The 16979-nt window shown below is 38.2% G+C and overlaps 1 protein-coding gene across 1 annotated transcript in view; it reads left to right on the forward strand.

Annotated features, from left to right (window-relative positions):
* The window catches only part of Gcat (Glycine C-acetyltransferase), a 48755-nt gene extending 38198 nt beyond the window's left edge, over window positions 1–10557 (forward strand). The window contains exon 7 of the mRNA XM_025306649.1: window positions 10179–10557. Coding sequence (XP_025162434.1) covers window positions 10179–10336 — 158 coding nt within the window. The 3' untranslated portion in view covers window positions 10337–10557. The remainder of the gene's footprint in view (window positions 1–10178) is intronic.
* Window positions 10558–16979: the final 6422 nt, after the last annotated feature.

Raw genomic sequence — 16979 nt, forward strand, 5'->3', positions numbered from 1 at the left:
TGTCCATCGCTAGCCATTACTTTCTTCCATCTTTCTGGCAGCATGTGAATACCATACCGAAAGAGCGACTCATCTTTTGAGGTTATCCACGAATCGACCCATTTTTTGACATCTCCGTAAGAATGGAAGTGCTGCTCAGCTCGGCCATGAGTCATCGATCGGAACAAGTGGTAATCAGAAGGAGCAATTTCCGGTGAATACGGCGGGTGGGGTAGGACTTCCCATTTGAGCGTTTCCAAGTAGGTTTTGACCGGTTTTGCAACATGTGGTCGAGCGTTGTCATGCTGCAAAATTACTTTGTCGTGTCTTCTCATATTGCGGCCGTTTTTCCTTCAATGTTCGGTTCAAACGCATCAATTGTAATCGATAGCGATCTCCCGTGATGGTTTCGTTGGGTTTGAGGAGCTCATAATATACTACACCCAGCTGATCCCGCCAAATACAGAGCATGAGCTTGAAATAATGGATATTCGGCTTAGCTGTCGATGTTAATGCATGGCCGGGCTTATCTCACGATTTTCTGCGCTTCGGGTTATCGTAGTGTATCCACTTTTTATGGCCAGTCACAATACGATGCAAAAAACCTTTCCTTTTCTGCCGTTGAAGCAGCTGTTCACATGTGAAAAAACTCCGTTCGACGTCCCTCGGCTTCAATTCGTACGGCACCCAATTTCCTTGCTTTTGAATGATCCCTAATGCTTCTAAACGTTTGGCAACTGTTGTGTGATCAACTCTTAATGATTCTGCAAGTGCATTTTGCGTCTGACATAGGTCTTCATCGAGTAATGCTTCCAATTCTTCGTCTTCAAATTTTTTCGGTGCGCCAGAAAGTTTTTTATCTTCAACATCAAAATCATTATTTTTAACACTTCTAAACCAATCTCTGCATGTTGTTTCCGACAGAGCATGGTCGCCGTAAGTCTCCACAAGAATTCTATGTGCTTCAGCTGCAGATTTTTTGAAAAAAGTAATGCAGTAAAATTCCCCGCAAATACTCTTTTTTTGCACGAAATCCGACATGTTAACGCTATGAAAAAATATGTTGTTTATAATATACTGCGATATATATATATATACCAGGTATGTCGGTAATTACTTTCCGGTTTTTTTAACAGATGTCACTAGCCATAAGTATGCAATGTTATGATTTGATACATATGTCATTTTATTCTACTGACATTAACCTCAAAACTACACAAGTTACGTTCCGCCAAAATAACAGCGTTATAGATTAATAATTTTTTGAAAATGTCGAGTTTTGTGCCTGAAAACGTGCATTTGCGGGATGCATTACTTTTCTTGTTTAATCAAAAGAAAAAAGCCGCTGAAAGTCATCGTTTGCTGGTAGAGACTTACGGTGAGCATGCTCCAACCATAACAACATGTGAAACGTGGTTTCGACAATTCAAATGTGATTTCAACGTTCAAGACAAAAAACGTCCTAGTAGGCCGAAAACGTTTGAAGATGCGGAATTGCAGGAGTTATTGGATGAAGACCCAACACAAACTCAAAAACAATTGGCAGAAAAGTTGAATGTGAGCCGAGTAGCAATTTGTGAACGATTACAAGCGATGAGAAAGATCCAAAAGATGGGAAGATGGGTGCCACATGAATTGAATGACAGGCAATTGGAAAATCGAAAAATCGTCAGTGAAATACTGCTTCAAAGGTATGAAAGGAAGTCATTTCTGCATCGAATAGTAACGGATGATGAAAAGTGGATTTATTTCGAAAATCCCAAGCGAAAAAAATCATGGTTATCACCTGGCGAAGGCGGCCCATCGACTGCAAGGCCAAATCGCTTTGGTCGCAAAACCATGCTCTGTGTCTGGTGGGACCAGGTTGGTGTCGTAAATTATGAACTGTTGAAACATGGAGAAACAGTTAATACTGATCGCTACCAACAAATGATCAATTTGAACTGTGCATTGATCGAAAAACGTCCACAATACGCTCAAAGACATGATAAGGTGATTTTGCAGCATGACAACGCGCCGTCTCATACAGCAAAACCAGTCAAAGAAGTGTTGAAATCACTTGGATGGGAAGTTTTATCGAACCCGCCGTACTCTCCAGACCTGGCTCCATCCGACTACCACCTTTTCGCATCGATGGGGCACGCGCTTGCAGAGCAGTACTTCGCCGATTTCGAAGAAGTTAAAAAATGGCTCGATGAATGGTTTAGCTCAAAGGAGAAACAGTTCTTTTGGAATGGCATCCATAAATTGCCTGAGAGATGGGCAAAATGTATAGAATCAAATGGCCAATACTTTGAATAAATATATTTTAACTATCCATTGTAAATAACGTGCTTTCTTTAGCGAAAAACCGGAAAGGAATTACCGACACACCTGGTATATATATACAGGGTGTTTGATAGCTGATCATGCAGACGAAAGTTGGAGATAGATTGGGTGTAGCCGAGAAGAAAAGTCATGTACCATAATGTCAAATTGCCAATAGTTATCGAGTTATTAATTAAAACATGTGAGCCAACGAGCACATAGAGAGCGGAGGGCGACCGCAGTAAGCACATAGACATTTGATACAGGCGGAGTCAGCGAGTGACGGTAGGCGAACGCGCGCGACAAGGAGCGAGCGAGCGCGAACGACGAAGAGCGAGCGAGCTATAAGGAAAAAGCTATAAAGAAAAAGTTCGCTCGCTCCTCGTCGCGCGCGATCGCCACCTGTCGCTTACGTTACCCCTCGCCGCGCACGCTTGCCTACCGCCACTCATTGACTCCGCCTGTATCAAATGTCTACGTGCTTACTGCGGCCGCCCTCCGCTCTCTACGTGCTCGTTGGCTCACATGTTTTAATTAATAACTCGGTAACTATTGCCAATTTGACATTATGGTACATGACTTTTCTTCTCGGCTACATCCAATCTATCTCCAACTTTCGTCTGCATAATCAGCTATCAAACACCCTGTATATGCGAAGTGAAGCGATTGTCAAGATGTTCAATGAGCGGCGACATGTTCGCGCTGTCTCCTTTTCGTATTTTTTCATATATATATTTTCTCACAGACTTTAGACAAACGTGCTGTGTTGTCAATTCTTCTTTTCTACACATAGATTTTATATGAATGTGATCTTATATGAATTCAACGCTGCCAATATTTTCTTTCTCCGAAATATGCTTTTTGCTACTGCTTCTCCGATTCTTCGACTTGTTGGTATATACGGTATAACATAATACCGAATAATTTATGCAATGAATAATATTCCACAGAAATGATGCTTCGAAAGATTTAGAGGGATATATTACCGCAGACAGCACTGGACATCCAATGGATGTATGTTTCACGTCCAATTTATTAGGTTGTTGCAAATGAAATGGCCGTTTTTCAAAATTCAAATTTCCCGGCCGAGTAGTTCAGCTCTTTTCATGCAGCTGTCGTTGCATGCGTGATATTTGAAAAGTATATGCCCCACACGTAAATTCGCACGCATAACCTTACTTTTATCACATTGTTTATATCGTTGAAAATCGCTGTCTCTTTGACATGGAAAGTAAGGAAATGCGGATAATATTCTTATACGAATACAAATTTGGTCATAATGCGGCCGAGACAACGCGAAACATAAACACTGCTTTTGGGGAAGGTTCTGTAAGTGATCGAACCATTAGACGTTGGTTTAAAAAGTTTCGGTCTGGTGATACAAATCTCGACAATTTGCCTCGCGGCCATGCACCATTAGTGATTGATGACAATGTTTTGAAAGACATGGTTGAAGCAGACTCGCGTTTATCAGTTCGAGATATTGCACACAACATCAACATTCACTATTCCACTGTTTCCCGACATCTAAAGGCCATGGGGAAAGTGAAAAAGCTTGACAAATAGGTACCACATGAACTGACTGAAAAGTAACACTACCCAACTGATACTCACCGATTTGAATGAAACTTAACATATTTATTAAACACCGAAAAATATTAAATACGTGTTTTTTGTTTCGGCTAAATACGCTTTTTAAGGATAGAAAGCACCCCTCAACTCCTGGAGGTGGAAACAGTTATGACTAATTATTTCTGAGACGATACATTTTCTGAAAAAAGTGCTTAGGACCAAAGTTGTAGAGTTCAAAGTGGTGCACTTAATGGCGACCTTGAAATCGACCTTGAGGTCGATTTTCAAGGTCAATTAAATTTGGAAATAATTAGCCGTTGTCGGACTTTGACCACATCCTGTATCTATAATCAGTAATTTTATGCGTTGACTAAATCTGTCTTCAGAATTGATTTGTCACGTTATTTTCCTAAAAAGAGAAGAAAACCTGACGTAATGGGAAAATAGGCGCAAATTTATAGAAAAAAATAAGAAGGAGAAAAAAGTTTTGTACTTAACTTCAGAATAGAATAGAATAGAAGTAAAAATAAGAAAACATAAAATATCACTCTAATTGTAAGTTAAACATTACCTTCATGCTATATTAGAAATTTTCAATTTTTTTAAAATTTTTATTGCTACTCTGGAGTTATCCACAATACCTTTTACTCTTTATTTTATATTAGGATTTCATTCGGACATGATCAATTATTATTTTCCCGACTGTCGTTGAGCAAGCATTTTCCAAAATTACTTCTTGATCACTTATTTGCTATGAGCTATCTTGCTCGTGAATTTCGTTCGAATATACCATCAACCATCATTTTCACATCTGTACTTGGGCGAATGTTCATTGTTTATAGTTTATAGTCAATTGTTCTTACGACTGCTGTTTCTTGTGAATGTTTTCAAAATTCTTTCGGAAAGTATTTTTCCATCATTTGCAAGTACTTTTCCATCATTTGTTCCTACGACTATTTCTTGTGTTAATTTCATTTAGGCTTATACAATCATAAACTCTGCTTTCTATGAATTTACTTTGAATCTCTGTTATAATATTATTAAAGCATTGTTAATTTGTAAAATTTCATAATGTCATTAAACCCAACAAATATTTTAAAGTTATTATGCCTCACTTTCGAGGACCCAGTGTACAATATAGAATCTAGAATAACAGATGAAGAAAGATCAATCGCTTCTCAACTTGCAGATTTGATAAAAGACGCTATCAATTTTGAAATATTTAAAGAGACTTATGATACTTTGAACTGATGCTAGTGTGATTCCTGATGCTGTTTTAGTTGAAGGCAATTCAGAAGATGTTTCGGAAGTTGTGCAAGACAATACAAAATTCAGAGAAATTGTAGACATTGATTATAAGAAGAGAGTAATTACTTCCAAATTTAATTGACCTTGAAAATCGACCTTCAGCTCGATTTCAAGATCGCCATTAAGTGCATCACTTTGAACTCTACAACTTTGGTCCTAAGCACTTTTTTCAGAAAATATATCGTTTCAGAAATAATTAGCCATAACTGTTTCCACCTCCAGAAATTGAGGGGTGCTTTCTACCCCTAAAAAGCGTATTTAGCCGAAACAATAAAACACGTATTTAATATTTTTCGGTGTTTAATAAGTATGTTAAGTTTCATTCAAATCGGTGAGTATCAGTTGGGTAGTATTACTTGTGAGAGAGACAAGCTTCGCCGTATGGAAATCAGCTCATCTTTGCTTTCCCGACACAATAATGAAGGAATATTGAATCGAATAGTAACGTGTGATGAAAAGTGGGTTCCTTATGACAATTGTCGACGTTCTGCCCAGTGGTTAGATGCTGATCAAGCTCCGAAACACATGCCGAAACCGAGCCTTCATCCATGTAAAGTTATGGTATCTGTATGGTGGTCTGCCAAGGGTGTTGTGCATTTTTCGTTTTAGAAAAAGGGTGAAACTATAAATGCTGACAAGTATTGCCAAGAAATTGACATTGTGATGGAAAAACTGCGTATTGAACAACCGGCATTATTAAACAGACGCGGTATGTTATTGCTCCATGATAATGCTAGACCGCATATTGCAAAAAAAACCGTAAAAACATTAACAGAATACGAAGTTACAAATACAGTAACAAATACGAACTTCTCCTTCGCCCTCCTTATTCTCCTGACCTTTCTCCAACTGATTACCATTTGTTTAAGCATCTGGATAACTTTTAAGTGAAAAGGTATTCCAAACAGAAAGCGACGTGAAAAATGCGTTCAACGAATTTCTTACATCTCGCTCTTCTAATTTCTACGTGAAAAGCATTGATGCGCTTGTATCACGTTGGGGGAAGTGTATTGAGATGGAGGGAGACTATTTCGATTGACGATATGTATATAAAGTGTGTCGAATAAAAATTTAAATTAAAAATTAAAAAATGGCCATTTCATCTGCAACAACCTAATATGTCCGTATGTCCAATTTACGTCCGTGGACATAAATTGGACGTAACAAGGATGTCCTTATTGGACATCGGACCTGTAGGACGTCCGATGTACGTCCATCGGATGTCCTATGTCCAAAGTTGTGACAAACGTACGTCCTATGGACGTCGTTTGTATAAGAAATGGACATGTAACGGACGTCCAATGGACATCCGTATGCTGTCTGGGATATACACAGTCTGTTCCAGATACGATGAGACTGGTTCCATCAAAGTTCTTAGCGCAGCGACATCTATGAATGAATGATGGTAGGTGAATGTTCTACCTTTCATCTACTTAACCTCAAAATTTGAGCAAATTCGGTTGATATTTCATTGTGGTTTGACATTTTATGTAAAGTACGTCTTTACGTCGTACGTCTTTGTGTACGTCGGTCGAAAAACCAACATGGAACAAAGAGTGAATATTAAATTCTGTTTTAAATTGGGTAAAAGTGGTGCAGAAACGTACGAAATGCTAAAAAATGTGTACGGGGATGAATGCATATCCCGTGCACATGTTTTCCGTTGGTTTGGTCGAACCGTGAGGCTTGCAGACGATGACCGAGCACCGCCGCCAAAAACCACTCGCAATGAAGAAAACATCGAGAAAGTCAAAGAAATTCTTTGAAGCGACCACTGTGTGTCTGCGAGACTCATCGAAGAGGAAACTGGAATACCGAAAAGCACAGTCTATCGAATTTTGACCGAAGATTTGGACAAACGGAAGGTCTGTGCGCGCTTCGTGCCACACACTCTGACAGACGACCAAAAAGATTTGAGAGTTCAGCATTGCAAAGACATGTTAAAAATGTCCCAAAGGAATCCGGCAAGCATGTCAGCCATTGTAACTGGTGATGAAACGTGGTGTTTTCAATACGAGCCAAAAACAAAACGTCAGAGTGCGGCATGGAAGTCACCAGAAGAGCCAAAAAAGAAAAAATTACGCTTTCAGAAGAGCAAAATCAAGATAATGCTAACCATTTTCTTCGATTCAAAGGGAATTGTTCACAATGAATTCGTCCCAGAAGGTCAGACGGTGAACGTAGAGTATTATCTGGGAGTTCTACAACGATTGTGGGCCAGAATTCGACGAGTTCGACCGGAATATCGAGAGCCAGGCAGTTGGTTTTTGTTGCACGATAATGCACCATCGCACAAAGCCATCATGGTACGTGAATTCTTGACCAAAAAAGGCATCATTGTTATCGATCATCCACCGTATTCACCTGATTTGGCTCCGTGCGACTTTTGGCTATTTCCCAAACTGAAATTGGCGATGAAAGGAAATTGTTTCGATACCATCCCGGTCATCCAAAAGACTTCGACCGCCATACTAAAGGCCATTCCAGCCGATGAGTATAAAAAATGTTTCGAAAAATTTGTTGAACGTTTCCAGCGCTGTATTGACTCAGAAGGAGTTTTGAATAAACAAGAATAAAAAATCAAAATAATAAACGCTTTGTATTTTTTTTAGACCAGTCTCATTGGATCTGGGACAGACTGTATACACACATTTATCTGCACTCACTGTTTTTTTTTTGTATAATACATGACATATTACAATTAATTCGTTTTCATCTTGCAGTAGGATAAATTATGCACAGATAGTTATTAAGCATAGCGCAACTGAAGAGAATGAACGCTATGTAACAGTACCTACCTACTCGCACAGTGCAGTGCCTACCACGATGTCATCATACTGTTTTTCTAAAAATTGAATCGAGGAATCATACTATTATTATATATGGATGGATTCGGAATTCAATGCTCTTTAATTTTTGTTCTTACAAAATTTTTGAAATTTGCGAAAATAATGAGTGGAGGGGGGGAGCGGGGAGTGTAAATTTGATATTTTGAAAACTTTGAATTGACAGGTGCAAAGAGCATCAAATACTGTAAAACTCTTACATTTACTATGTTTTCATATCTCTTATATTTTAGAAGATATTTGATAAAAACGAAAAAATCCGTTTTTTTTCAAGGGGTGATTTCAACCCCTAAACCTCGAGATAAGCACATATAAAAAAATACATGTCTAATATTTTTTGACCCTCTACAACATATCCAATGCCCATTCAAATCGGTGAGGGACGCCCCCGACCGTTCCCTTGTTAGTGCGCATTAGTGCAAGCAATCAAATTCACTACAAAAATTTTTGGATAATGACCATTGACGTCCAACATTGGACATCCTATGGATGTCCTAATATGGACGTTTAGATGAGTCCAAAATCGGATATGCGATGGACGTTTCACGTTCATGGACGTTCATGGACGTATGGACGTAAAATGAACATAAAATGATTGTCTTTAGGACATCTTGTGCTACCTGGGAATTAATTCGATGTTCAAATAATACTGAAATTGCGGTTGAAAACACGTCTACATTTATTTCGGCATTTGTTTCGATATAGAATCAATCCAAATTTCGATTTTTTGTTTTTAACATCGAAACGACGTCTTTTCAACGAATTATTTCTGATTGAGTTAAGTATAAATTTATTTGAACTTTTTAGAATTCTTAGGTAATTTTTCAGATTTTCTCAGAGAAGAATTTTTCAGAATTTCTTTGAACTTTCCAGAATGTCTGAAAAATTTTTTTGAATTTTTCAGAAATTTCTTAGAAATTTTAAATATTTTTTAAAATTTCTTATAATTTTTCAAAAATTTCTCATAATTTCTCAGAATCTCATAAATTTTCAATAATACTTAAAAATTTTCAATTCTTGTTTAACAAGGAATATCCGCGAAGTGTATGCTTTCGATGAAACTTGGCATATTTGTAGAGTAGCCAAAAATAAGAGACTCATATTTTTTTATCGGCAATAGCTCAGATATAAGGGATGAAACCCCTTCAGAGTTTCATCACCTTCATGCTATCTCGATAATTATTGTAGATAGGAAAAAAACTTTTGAAACAAAAATTGTACGACATAAAGAACCGTACAATTTTTGTTTGAAAAGTTTTCCTATCTGCAATAATTATCGAGATAGCATGAAGGAGATGGAACTTTAAGGAGCAGTTTCATCCTTCAAATCTGAGCCACTGCCGATATGAAAATATGGGTTTCTTATTTTTGGCTATTTTTTTTGTTCACGGAGGGGGAATCCTCATGGATATTTCCGCTCTTTTGGAGAGGGGAAAGTTATGTCGAACTCTTACCAACTAACCCCCCCCCCCCCAGGTGCCTTCCAGGCGAGCCGGAAGGCGAATGGGAGAGCTGGGGGAACCGCGCCAGCATTCCCTCCCAAATTTTTGGCTACTTTACAAATATGTTAAGTTTCGTCGAAATCGGAGATGCACAGTTCACGGATATCCTTTGTAAGATTTTTTGGGAATATACCAATTCTTATGAAAGATCTAAGATTAACCTAATTTAACTTAATCATTAATTATATCTAGACATGCAATAATTGTGTTGTCACTGAAATATCACACTTTCTTAACATGTATATATTGGTATACGATTCTCTTCATTTTATTCATGGCAAATTTAGGGAAGCCGATTCCAATGATTTTAATCTTGACATATGTTGTTAAGATCATTTAACGTTTCGTAAAAAATTTTTTTAGATAATTTGGAAATAAAAATTTCAATACGAAAAAAAAGTTTAAGGCTATAATAGTTTTTAAATAATAAATAATTAAACTTATAATAGACATGATAGATTTGTTCGCACACTCAATTGTTAAACATATTTTATAATATCTTTTTCTTTATTCATCATGTTGATTCACGTCTAAATTATGACTGAAAAATTTGTTTTATAAATTAGCATTTGTATGTTTTAATTGGCATATGTTTACAATTACAGAAACTGCATTTGGATTCTTTGATATGTTTTAGTTTAAATAATTAAAAATGCTTTTACAGGAAAAGGTATTTACGTCGTTGGATTCAGCTATCCTGTGGTACCAAAAGATAAAGCAAGAATACGTGTCCAAATTAGTGCATCACACACAACAGAAGATATAGACTATGCCGTAAATGCCTTTATACAGATTGGAAAAGAATTGGCAGTAATTCAATGAACATTTATTTCTTATGTTAAATAATAAATAATGTTAAGTAACAAATAAAAAAAATAAATACTAATATGAATACTAACAAATATTAATATAAGAGATATTGTGGCCATTGATTTTAAAGGTTATATTAACAAATACTAACATAGAAAGAGATATATTATGAGCTAGCCATTGATTTTTGATAACTTTCACGTAGGAAATTAATACAAAAAATATATCGAAACATCTCAGAGTTTTATTTAATAAACTTTGGTCAATGAAATTGAAAGAATTTTTTTAATTCTTAGTTTCTCCTTAGTATATCACATAATTTTGAAAATATAATAAGACCGTTATAAAAAATTATGCTTAGCGTGATTAGTAAGAAACTTATCTTAATAATAGTATAGTCGATTTTAATTTCTTCTATTTCTATTTTTACTATATTTTTAAATATTTTAACATATTTAATGTGGCATTTGGATACACGAAATGTTTTTTGTGTGAATTTTAATTTTATCCTTTTCTATATTTTATTTTTTATTGCATATTAAAATGTATTGAAATTTTCAAAACGATTTAGAATACAGTTTAGAATGTGAATATATGTGTATGTTCTGTATTATTATTGTTTATTTATAAAGATGGTATTGAAATTCACCCACGATAATTATAAAAGTTTAAGTTAATCATAAAAGTTTAGAATATGAAGTATATAATAAATTATTAATTGAAATTAAGATTCTACGAGGTACTAAAAGTCTGGAAACGGTCGAATATTTCATAAACTATGCATTTTGGAAAGAAATATTTCAGACAAAAGTTATTTGGTTCGAGGGGAACATAAGATGGTGTCATTGGATTGACCTTGAATGAACGTTCTAAGATCATATGGAGATCAACTTTGTTTTTTAAATGTGTGTGCGCGCGCGGGCGCGCGACATGTATCATCGTGTGCACATACATATTAGGTGTGTGAATTAATTTGGTCCGTTTGTTTCTTCCAAAAAAAGATTTTAGTATGATAAAACATGAAAAAGTACAGTAATCAAAGTATTTGCCATCCCTTGCTATTATTTTTCCATCTGTCTCGCAGTTGTTGCAGTTCGGTGACGGAAAAACGACTCGTCCTTCGAAGCGATCCATTCATTGAACCACTTCTCTATTTCTTCATAATTGCTGAAGTGCTGGTCCGAAAACCGGTGTGCCATCAATCTGAACAAGTGATAATCGGATGGAGCAATGTCTGGTGAATACGGTGGGTGAGGTAAAACGTCCCAGCCAAATGCTTCCAAGATGGGTTTCACAATCTTTCCAACATGTGGCAGAGCGTTATCAGAAGAGCGCTGAAAGATCACTTTGTCGTATCTCTTTGCATATTCCGGCCGCTTATTCTTCAATACGTTGTTTAAACGGATCAATTGTTGTTGGTAAAGTTTGGCAGTGATGGCTAGGCTCTGTTTTAATAGTTCATGGTACACTACACCCTTCTGGTCCCACCATACGAGGGTGGTCCGATAAGTACTTAGCCTACAAAAGAAAAACGAAAATTTTGGAAAAGTGGCTATTTATTTCTCAACATAGTCTCCTTTTAGCTTGACCCAACGATGTTCCAACTTCTTTAACCCGTCTGAAAAATACGTTTTCTCGAGGTCTGCAAAGTAGGCCTCCGTGGCGGCGATGACCTCCTCATTCGACTCAAATTTCTGCCCGGCGAGTGACTTTTTCAAGTTTGGAAACAAAAAGAAGTCGCACGAGGCCAAATGTGGAGAATACGGTGGATGGGGCAGCAGTTCGTAGCCCAATTCGACCAATTTAACCGTGGCGAGGGCAGAGGTGTGAGCCGGTGCGTCGTCACGGTGGAAGAGCACTTTTTTCTTCGCCAAATGGGGCCGTTTTTTCTGCAATTCGGCATCGAATCGGCCCAATAATTCGGCATAGTACAGCCCTGTGACCGTTTTGCCCTTCTCCAGGTAATCGATGTAGATCACACCTTGTGAATCCCAGAAAACGGTGGCCATCACCTTTCCGGCCGATAGGACAGTCTTCGCCTTCTTCGGAGCACGTTCGCCGGGTGAAGTCCACTGTTTCGACTGTTCCTTGATCTCTGGTGTGTACCAGTGGATCCATGTTTCGTCGACGGTCACGAAACGACGCAGAAACTCCTTCGGATTGCGCTTAAACAGCATTAAACACTGCTCTGAAGTGGTCTCACGGTTGCGCTTGTTGTCCGGAGTGAGCAAACGCGGCACCCATCGCGCCGACAGCTTTCTCATGCCCAAAATTTCATGCAGGATATGACCCACGCGGTCTTTTGAGATGCCTACTATCTCAGCTATCTCGCGCACCTTCAATCGGTGGTGCCAATACGAGATCGTGGATTTGTGTCATGTTATCCTCCGTGGTAGCCGTTTTCGGGGCACCTGGGCGTGGCTCATCAAAAACCGACGTGCGACCACGTTGAAACTCGTTAAACCAATTTTTGACGGTCGCCATCGAAGGAGAAGAGTCACCGTACACAGCATCCAAGCGCTTTTTGATTTCGCTGCGCGATTTCCCTTCCAAAAACAAGAATCGAATCACCGACCGATATTGCTCTTTTTCCATTTTTCTAAAATCCGCGGACATGCCCGCTTCCACACGCGGTCAAAACAAAACTACGAGTCCGATTCGGCTGAAATTTCGACAGTAGCCGTTTACGAGAATGTACTACACGATAGTAAATTTCTCTTGCGATGGTGTGGCGCCATCGGGCGGTGAGGCTAAGTACTTATCGGACCGCCCTCGTATACAGAGCGTTACTTTCTTGCCGTGAATATTCCGCTTTGGTATCGATGTGGATGGTTTTCCTGGGTCGTTAATGGATTTACTTCGTTTGGGATTATCGAAATATATTCACTTTTCGTCTCCAGTCACAATACGATGCAAAAAACCTTTTCTTTTTTGCCTGGCAAGCAAGATTTCAGACATGGCTTTTCTCCTCTCGATGTCTCTTTCCTTCAGTTCGTACGGCACTCATCTTCCTTCTTTGTAAATCTTTCCCATGGCTGCCAAACGCACAGAAATTGTTGATCGATCAATGATTAGCGCCTGCAATTTCTCGAACTTCTTCGGCTGACCTGGACGAGATTTGTCATCGACACTGAAATCATCACTTTTGAAACGTCGAAACCATTATCTGCATGATTTATTGGTGAGAGCACTTTCACCATAAGCTTCTACGAGCATTCGATGAGCTTCAGCGGCTGTTTTCTTCAAATGAAAACAGAAAATGAGAACTTCTCGGAAATTATGCTTTTTTGGCTCGAATTTCGACATTTTCGAATCAGATAAACACGATGTTATTATTATAAACTCAAACGTTTATCAACTGAATATTATTGCTAGATATCAAAACTAAAAAATAAAGCCTTTTGCAGACATTAGAGGTTAGAAAATTACATAGTACAACAATTGACCGCCAAATGGACCGAATTAATTCACACACCTAATATAACAGAGTTTGTCAAAAGTGTGGAAACCCTTAAATAATTTTTGTAAAAATGAAAATATCGAAAAACGGTAAAACACGTATTTTGACTTTTTAAAAAAGCTACCCTATGACATGGATACCGATTATTCCCCACCCCTTGGTACGCGGGGGTAAAAGGGGGGTTGAAAATTTTAAATTGGACTAAGGATTGAGTGGGGGCTCATTTGAAAGGTCTTTTTATAACAAACACACCTTTAAAATTTTAAATTGCTACGACCCCCCCCCCCCCCATTGAAAATGGCGGCCGTTCAAATTTCAAAATTTCATGCACTTAGTGTTATCCAGGATCAACCGGCAATCAATTGTTCTCACTGCTACTTAAAATCAGTTGTTCTCACGGCTACTTAAAATCAGTTGTTCTCACGGCTACTTAAAATCAGTTGTTCTCACTGCTACTTAAAATCAATTGTTCTCACGGCTACTTAAAATCAGTTGTTCTCACGGTTACTTAAAATTAGTTGTTCTCACTGCTACTTAAAATCAGTTGTTCTCACGGCTACTTAAAATCAGTTGTTCTCACGGCTACTTAAAATCAGTTCTCACAGATCTTAGGCAGATTAAAAATTAAACGTTTTAAAAATGGCTGGCGAATTGTCGGAACGTGAAAGAATCACTATCCTCATGATGCGTGGATGGGGTGATAACGAGCGGTCGTACGCTGCTGTCGCTCAATTATTTAATGAGACGTATCCGAATCGTCGAATTAATAAGTCTACTGTCTTAAAAACAATGGAACGTTTTAGAGAAACTGGTAACGTAAACAATCGCCCTAAATCAGGGAGCCTGCCATTAACGAAGAAGAACAACTTGATGTTCTGCAGACATTTATTGAAGGTCCCAATTCTACTATTAACAAAGTCGCTCAAACTCACGATATTGCTCCCAAGTCCGTTTGAAGAATTTTAAAGAAAAACAAGTTCCAGCCATATAAATTACAATATGTTCAAGAATTGCAAGACGGAGATGTGGAGCGTCGTATAGGTTTCTATGAAAGAATGATAGCACTAATAGATGTCCGGCCCATGTTCCCTTATTAAATTGTTTTTACACACGAGGCAACTTTCACGTTAACGGGAGAAGTTAATAATCAAAATTTTCGTTTCTGGTCAGATGAGAATCCGAATTGGGTGCAGGAAACTCACACATAATACCCACAAAAAATAAATGTATGGTGTGGAATAATAGATGGCTACTTAATAGGACCGTCTTTTTTTTAAGAAAATTTGAATGTTCAAAGGTATGACAGATTACTTGTAGATCAAATAATTCCAGCCATACGAAATATTTTTCCAAATAATTTCGAAGAAATATGGTTTCAGCATGATGGAGCTCCTGCTCATTTTGGTTTAGAGCCACGTCAAATTTAAATGAGACTTCCATTACGATGAATAGGAAGAAGGAACATAAATGAGGGAGGAGAAGGATTGGCCACCTCGGTCACCAGATCTAACTCCTCTTGATTATTATCTATGGGGACACCTGAAGAATAAGGTTTACAAAACAAAATCTGAAAGCATCCAAGAATTGATACAGCGAATAAGGGATGAAATAGATTTGATACCTTTTGAGACGAATCGTAGAGCCATTTCTGCATTCTATCAAAGATTGGCATATTGTCAGGAAGTAAATGACAACCACTTTCAGCATTTACTTTTACACACTGAGTAAAATTTATTTTAAAACACGGAGTAAAAGGTTTTGAATCATTAAAGAGAGATGACAGTTTTCAATCGTCTGTTTTGCAACCTATCACGACTATACATACAACACATTCACACTTGTTTAGCCACACGCACGCACACACGCGCGCACACACACACACACACATACACAAGGGATCAGATTCATGCCACTTCCACGCAGTTGATCCTGGATAACACTAAGTGCATGAAATTTCGAAATTTGAACGGCCGCCATTTTTAATGGGGGGTCGCAGCGATTTAAAATTTTAAGGGTGTGTTTGTTATGAAAAGACCTTTCAAGTCCTTTCAAATGAGCCTTCACTCGACCGTTAGTCCAATTTAAAATTTTCAACCCCCATTTACCCCCGCGTACCAGGGGGTGGGGAATGATCGGTATCCATGTCATAGGGTAGCTTTTTTGAAAAATCGAAATACGTGTTTTACCGTTTTTTGATATTTTTATTTTTACAAAAATTATTTAAGGGTTTCCACACTTTTGACAAACTCCGTATATTAGGTGTACAACTTTGCTTCCGGCATATTCCTATAGATGGCTTTAGCGATAAGTAGTGGTCGAAATAAATAGATCATAGACGTCATGGAATAAACTTGGACATCTGTCAACATAACCCCATAGAAACATTAGTCGATTTGTGTCTGCATCATAAAGTTATTCTCGATTGAAAATATCAGTTTACGAGCCAAATTCTCGTCATTTGCGGAAGGTTTTAATTTTCTGCTTCAATATGAAGAAATCTGCGGCTGAGGCTCATCGAATGCTCTCAAATACTTATGGTGAGGCCGCTATTAGTGAAAGAATGTGTCGTGAGTGATTTCAACATTTCAAGAACAGTGATTTTCACGTCGAAGACCGGCATAGCAGTGGAAGAGAGGTTTTCGAAAATGCAGAATTGGAGACATTACTTAATGAAGACTCGTGTCAAAGTCAAGAAGAATTGGCACGATCATTGGGAGTGACTCAACAAGCAATTTCAAAATATCTCAAAGACATGGGAATGATTCAGAAGCAAGGAAATTGGGTGCCGTACCGAGATGAAACCGAGAGATGTTGAACGACGTTTGTCTGCTTGTGAACAGTTGCTTGAAAGGCAAAGACGAAAGGGATTTCTGCATCGCATTGTGACTGGGGACGAAAAATGGGTTCATTACGATAACCTCAAGCGCAGAAAATCATGGGCATATCCCGGCCATGCTTCTTCAGAGGCCGATGCAACATCGGGGCCCCTGTCGTTGCTGCTGATGGACGCAGCTAGGTGCCTCTTCCTCCTTCCCTCCGACATAGTGCTGGAGCCTACAACATTGATTCTCGAACCACAGTTCAACAGAACGTCGCTCACAACTATCGGTTTCCCAGTGGCCGGAGCTGCGCCCTGCATTTTCCTATTACTGGAGAACGATCCAGTCGCTTTTACTTTTACAGGTATCTCGCTGT

The sequence above is a fragment of the Harpegnathos saltator genome, unplaced genomic scaffold (assembly GCF_003227715.2).
Source record: "Harpegnathos saltator strain DR-91 unplaced genomic scaffold, Hsal_v8.6 scaffold795, whole genome shotgun sequence".
Classification (NCBI taxonomy): Eukaryota; Metazoa; Arthropoda; class Insecta; order Hymenoptera; family Formicidae; genus Harpegnathos; species Harpegnathos saltator.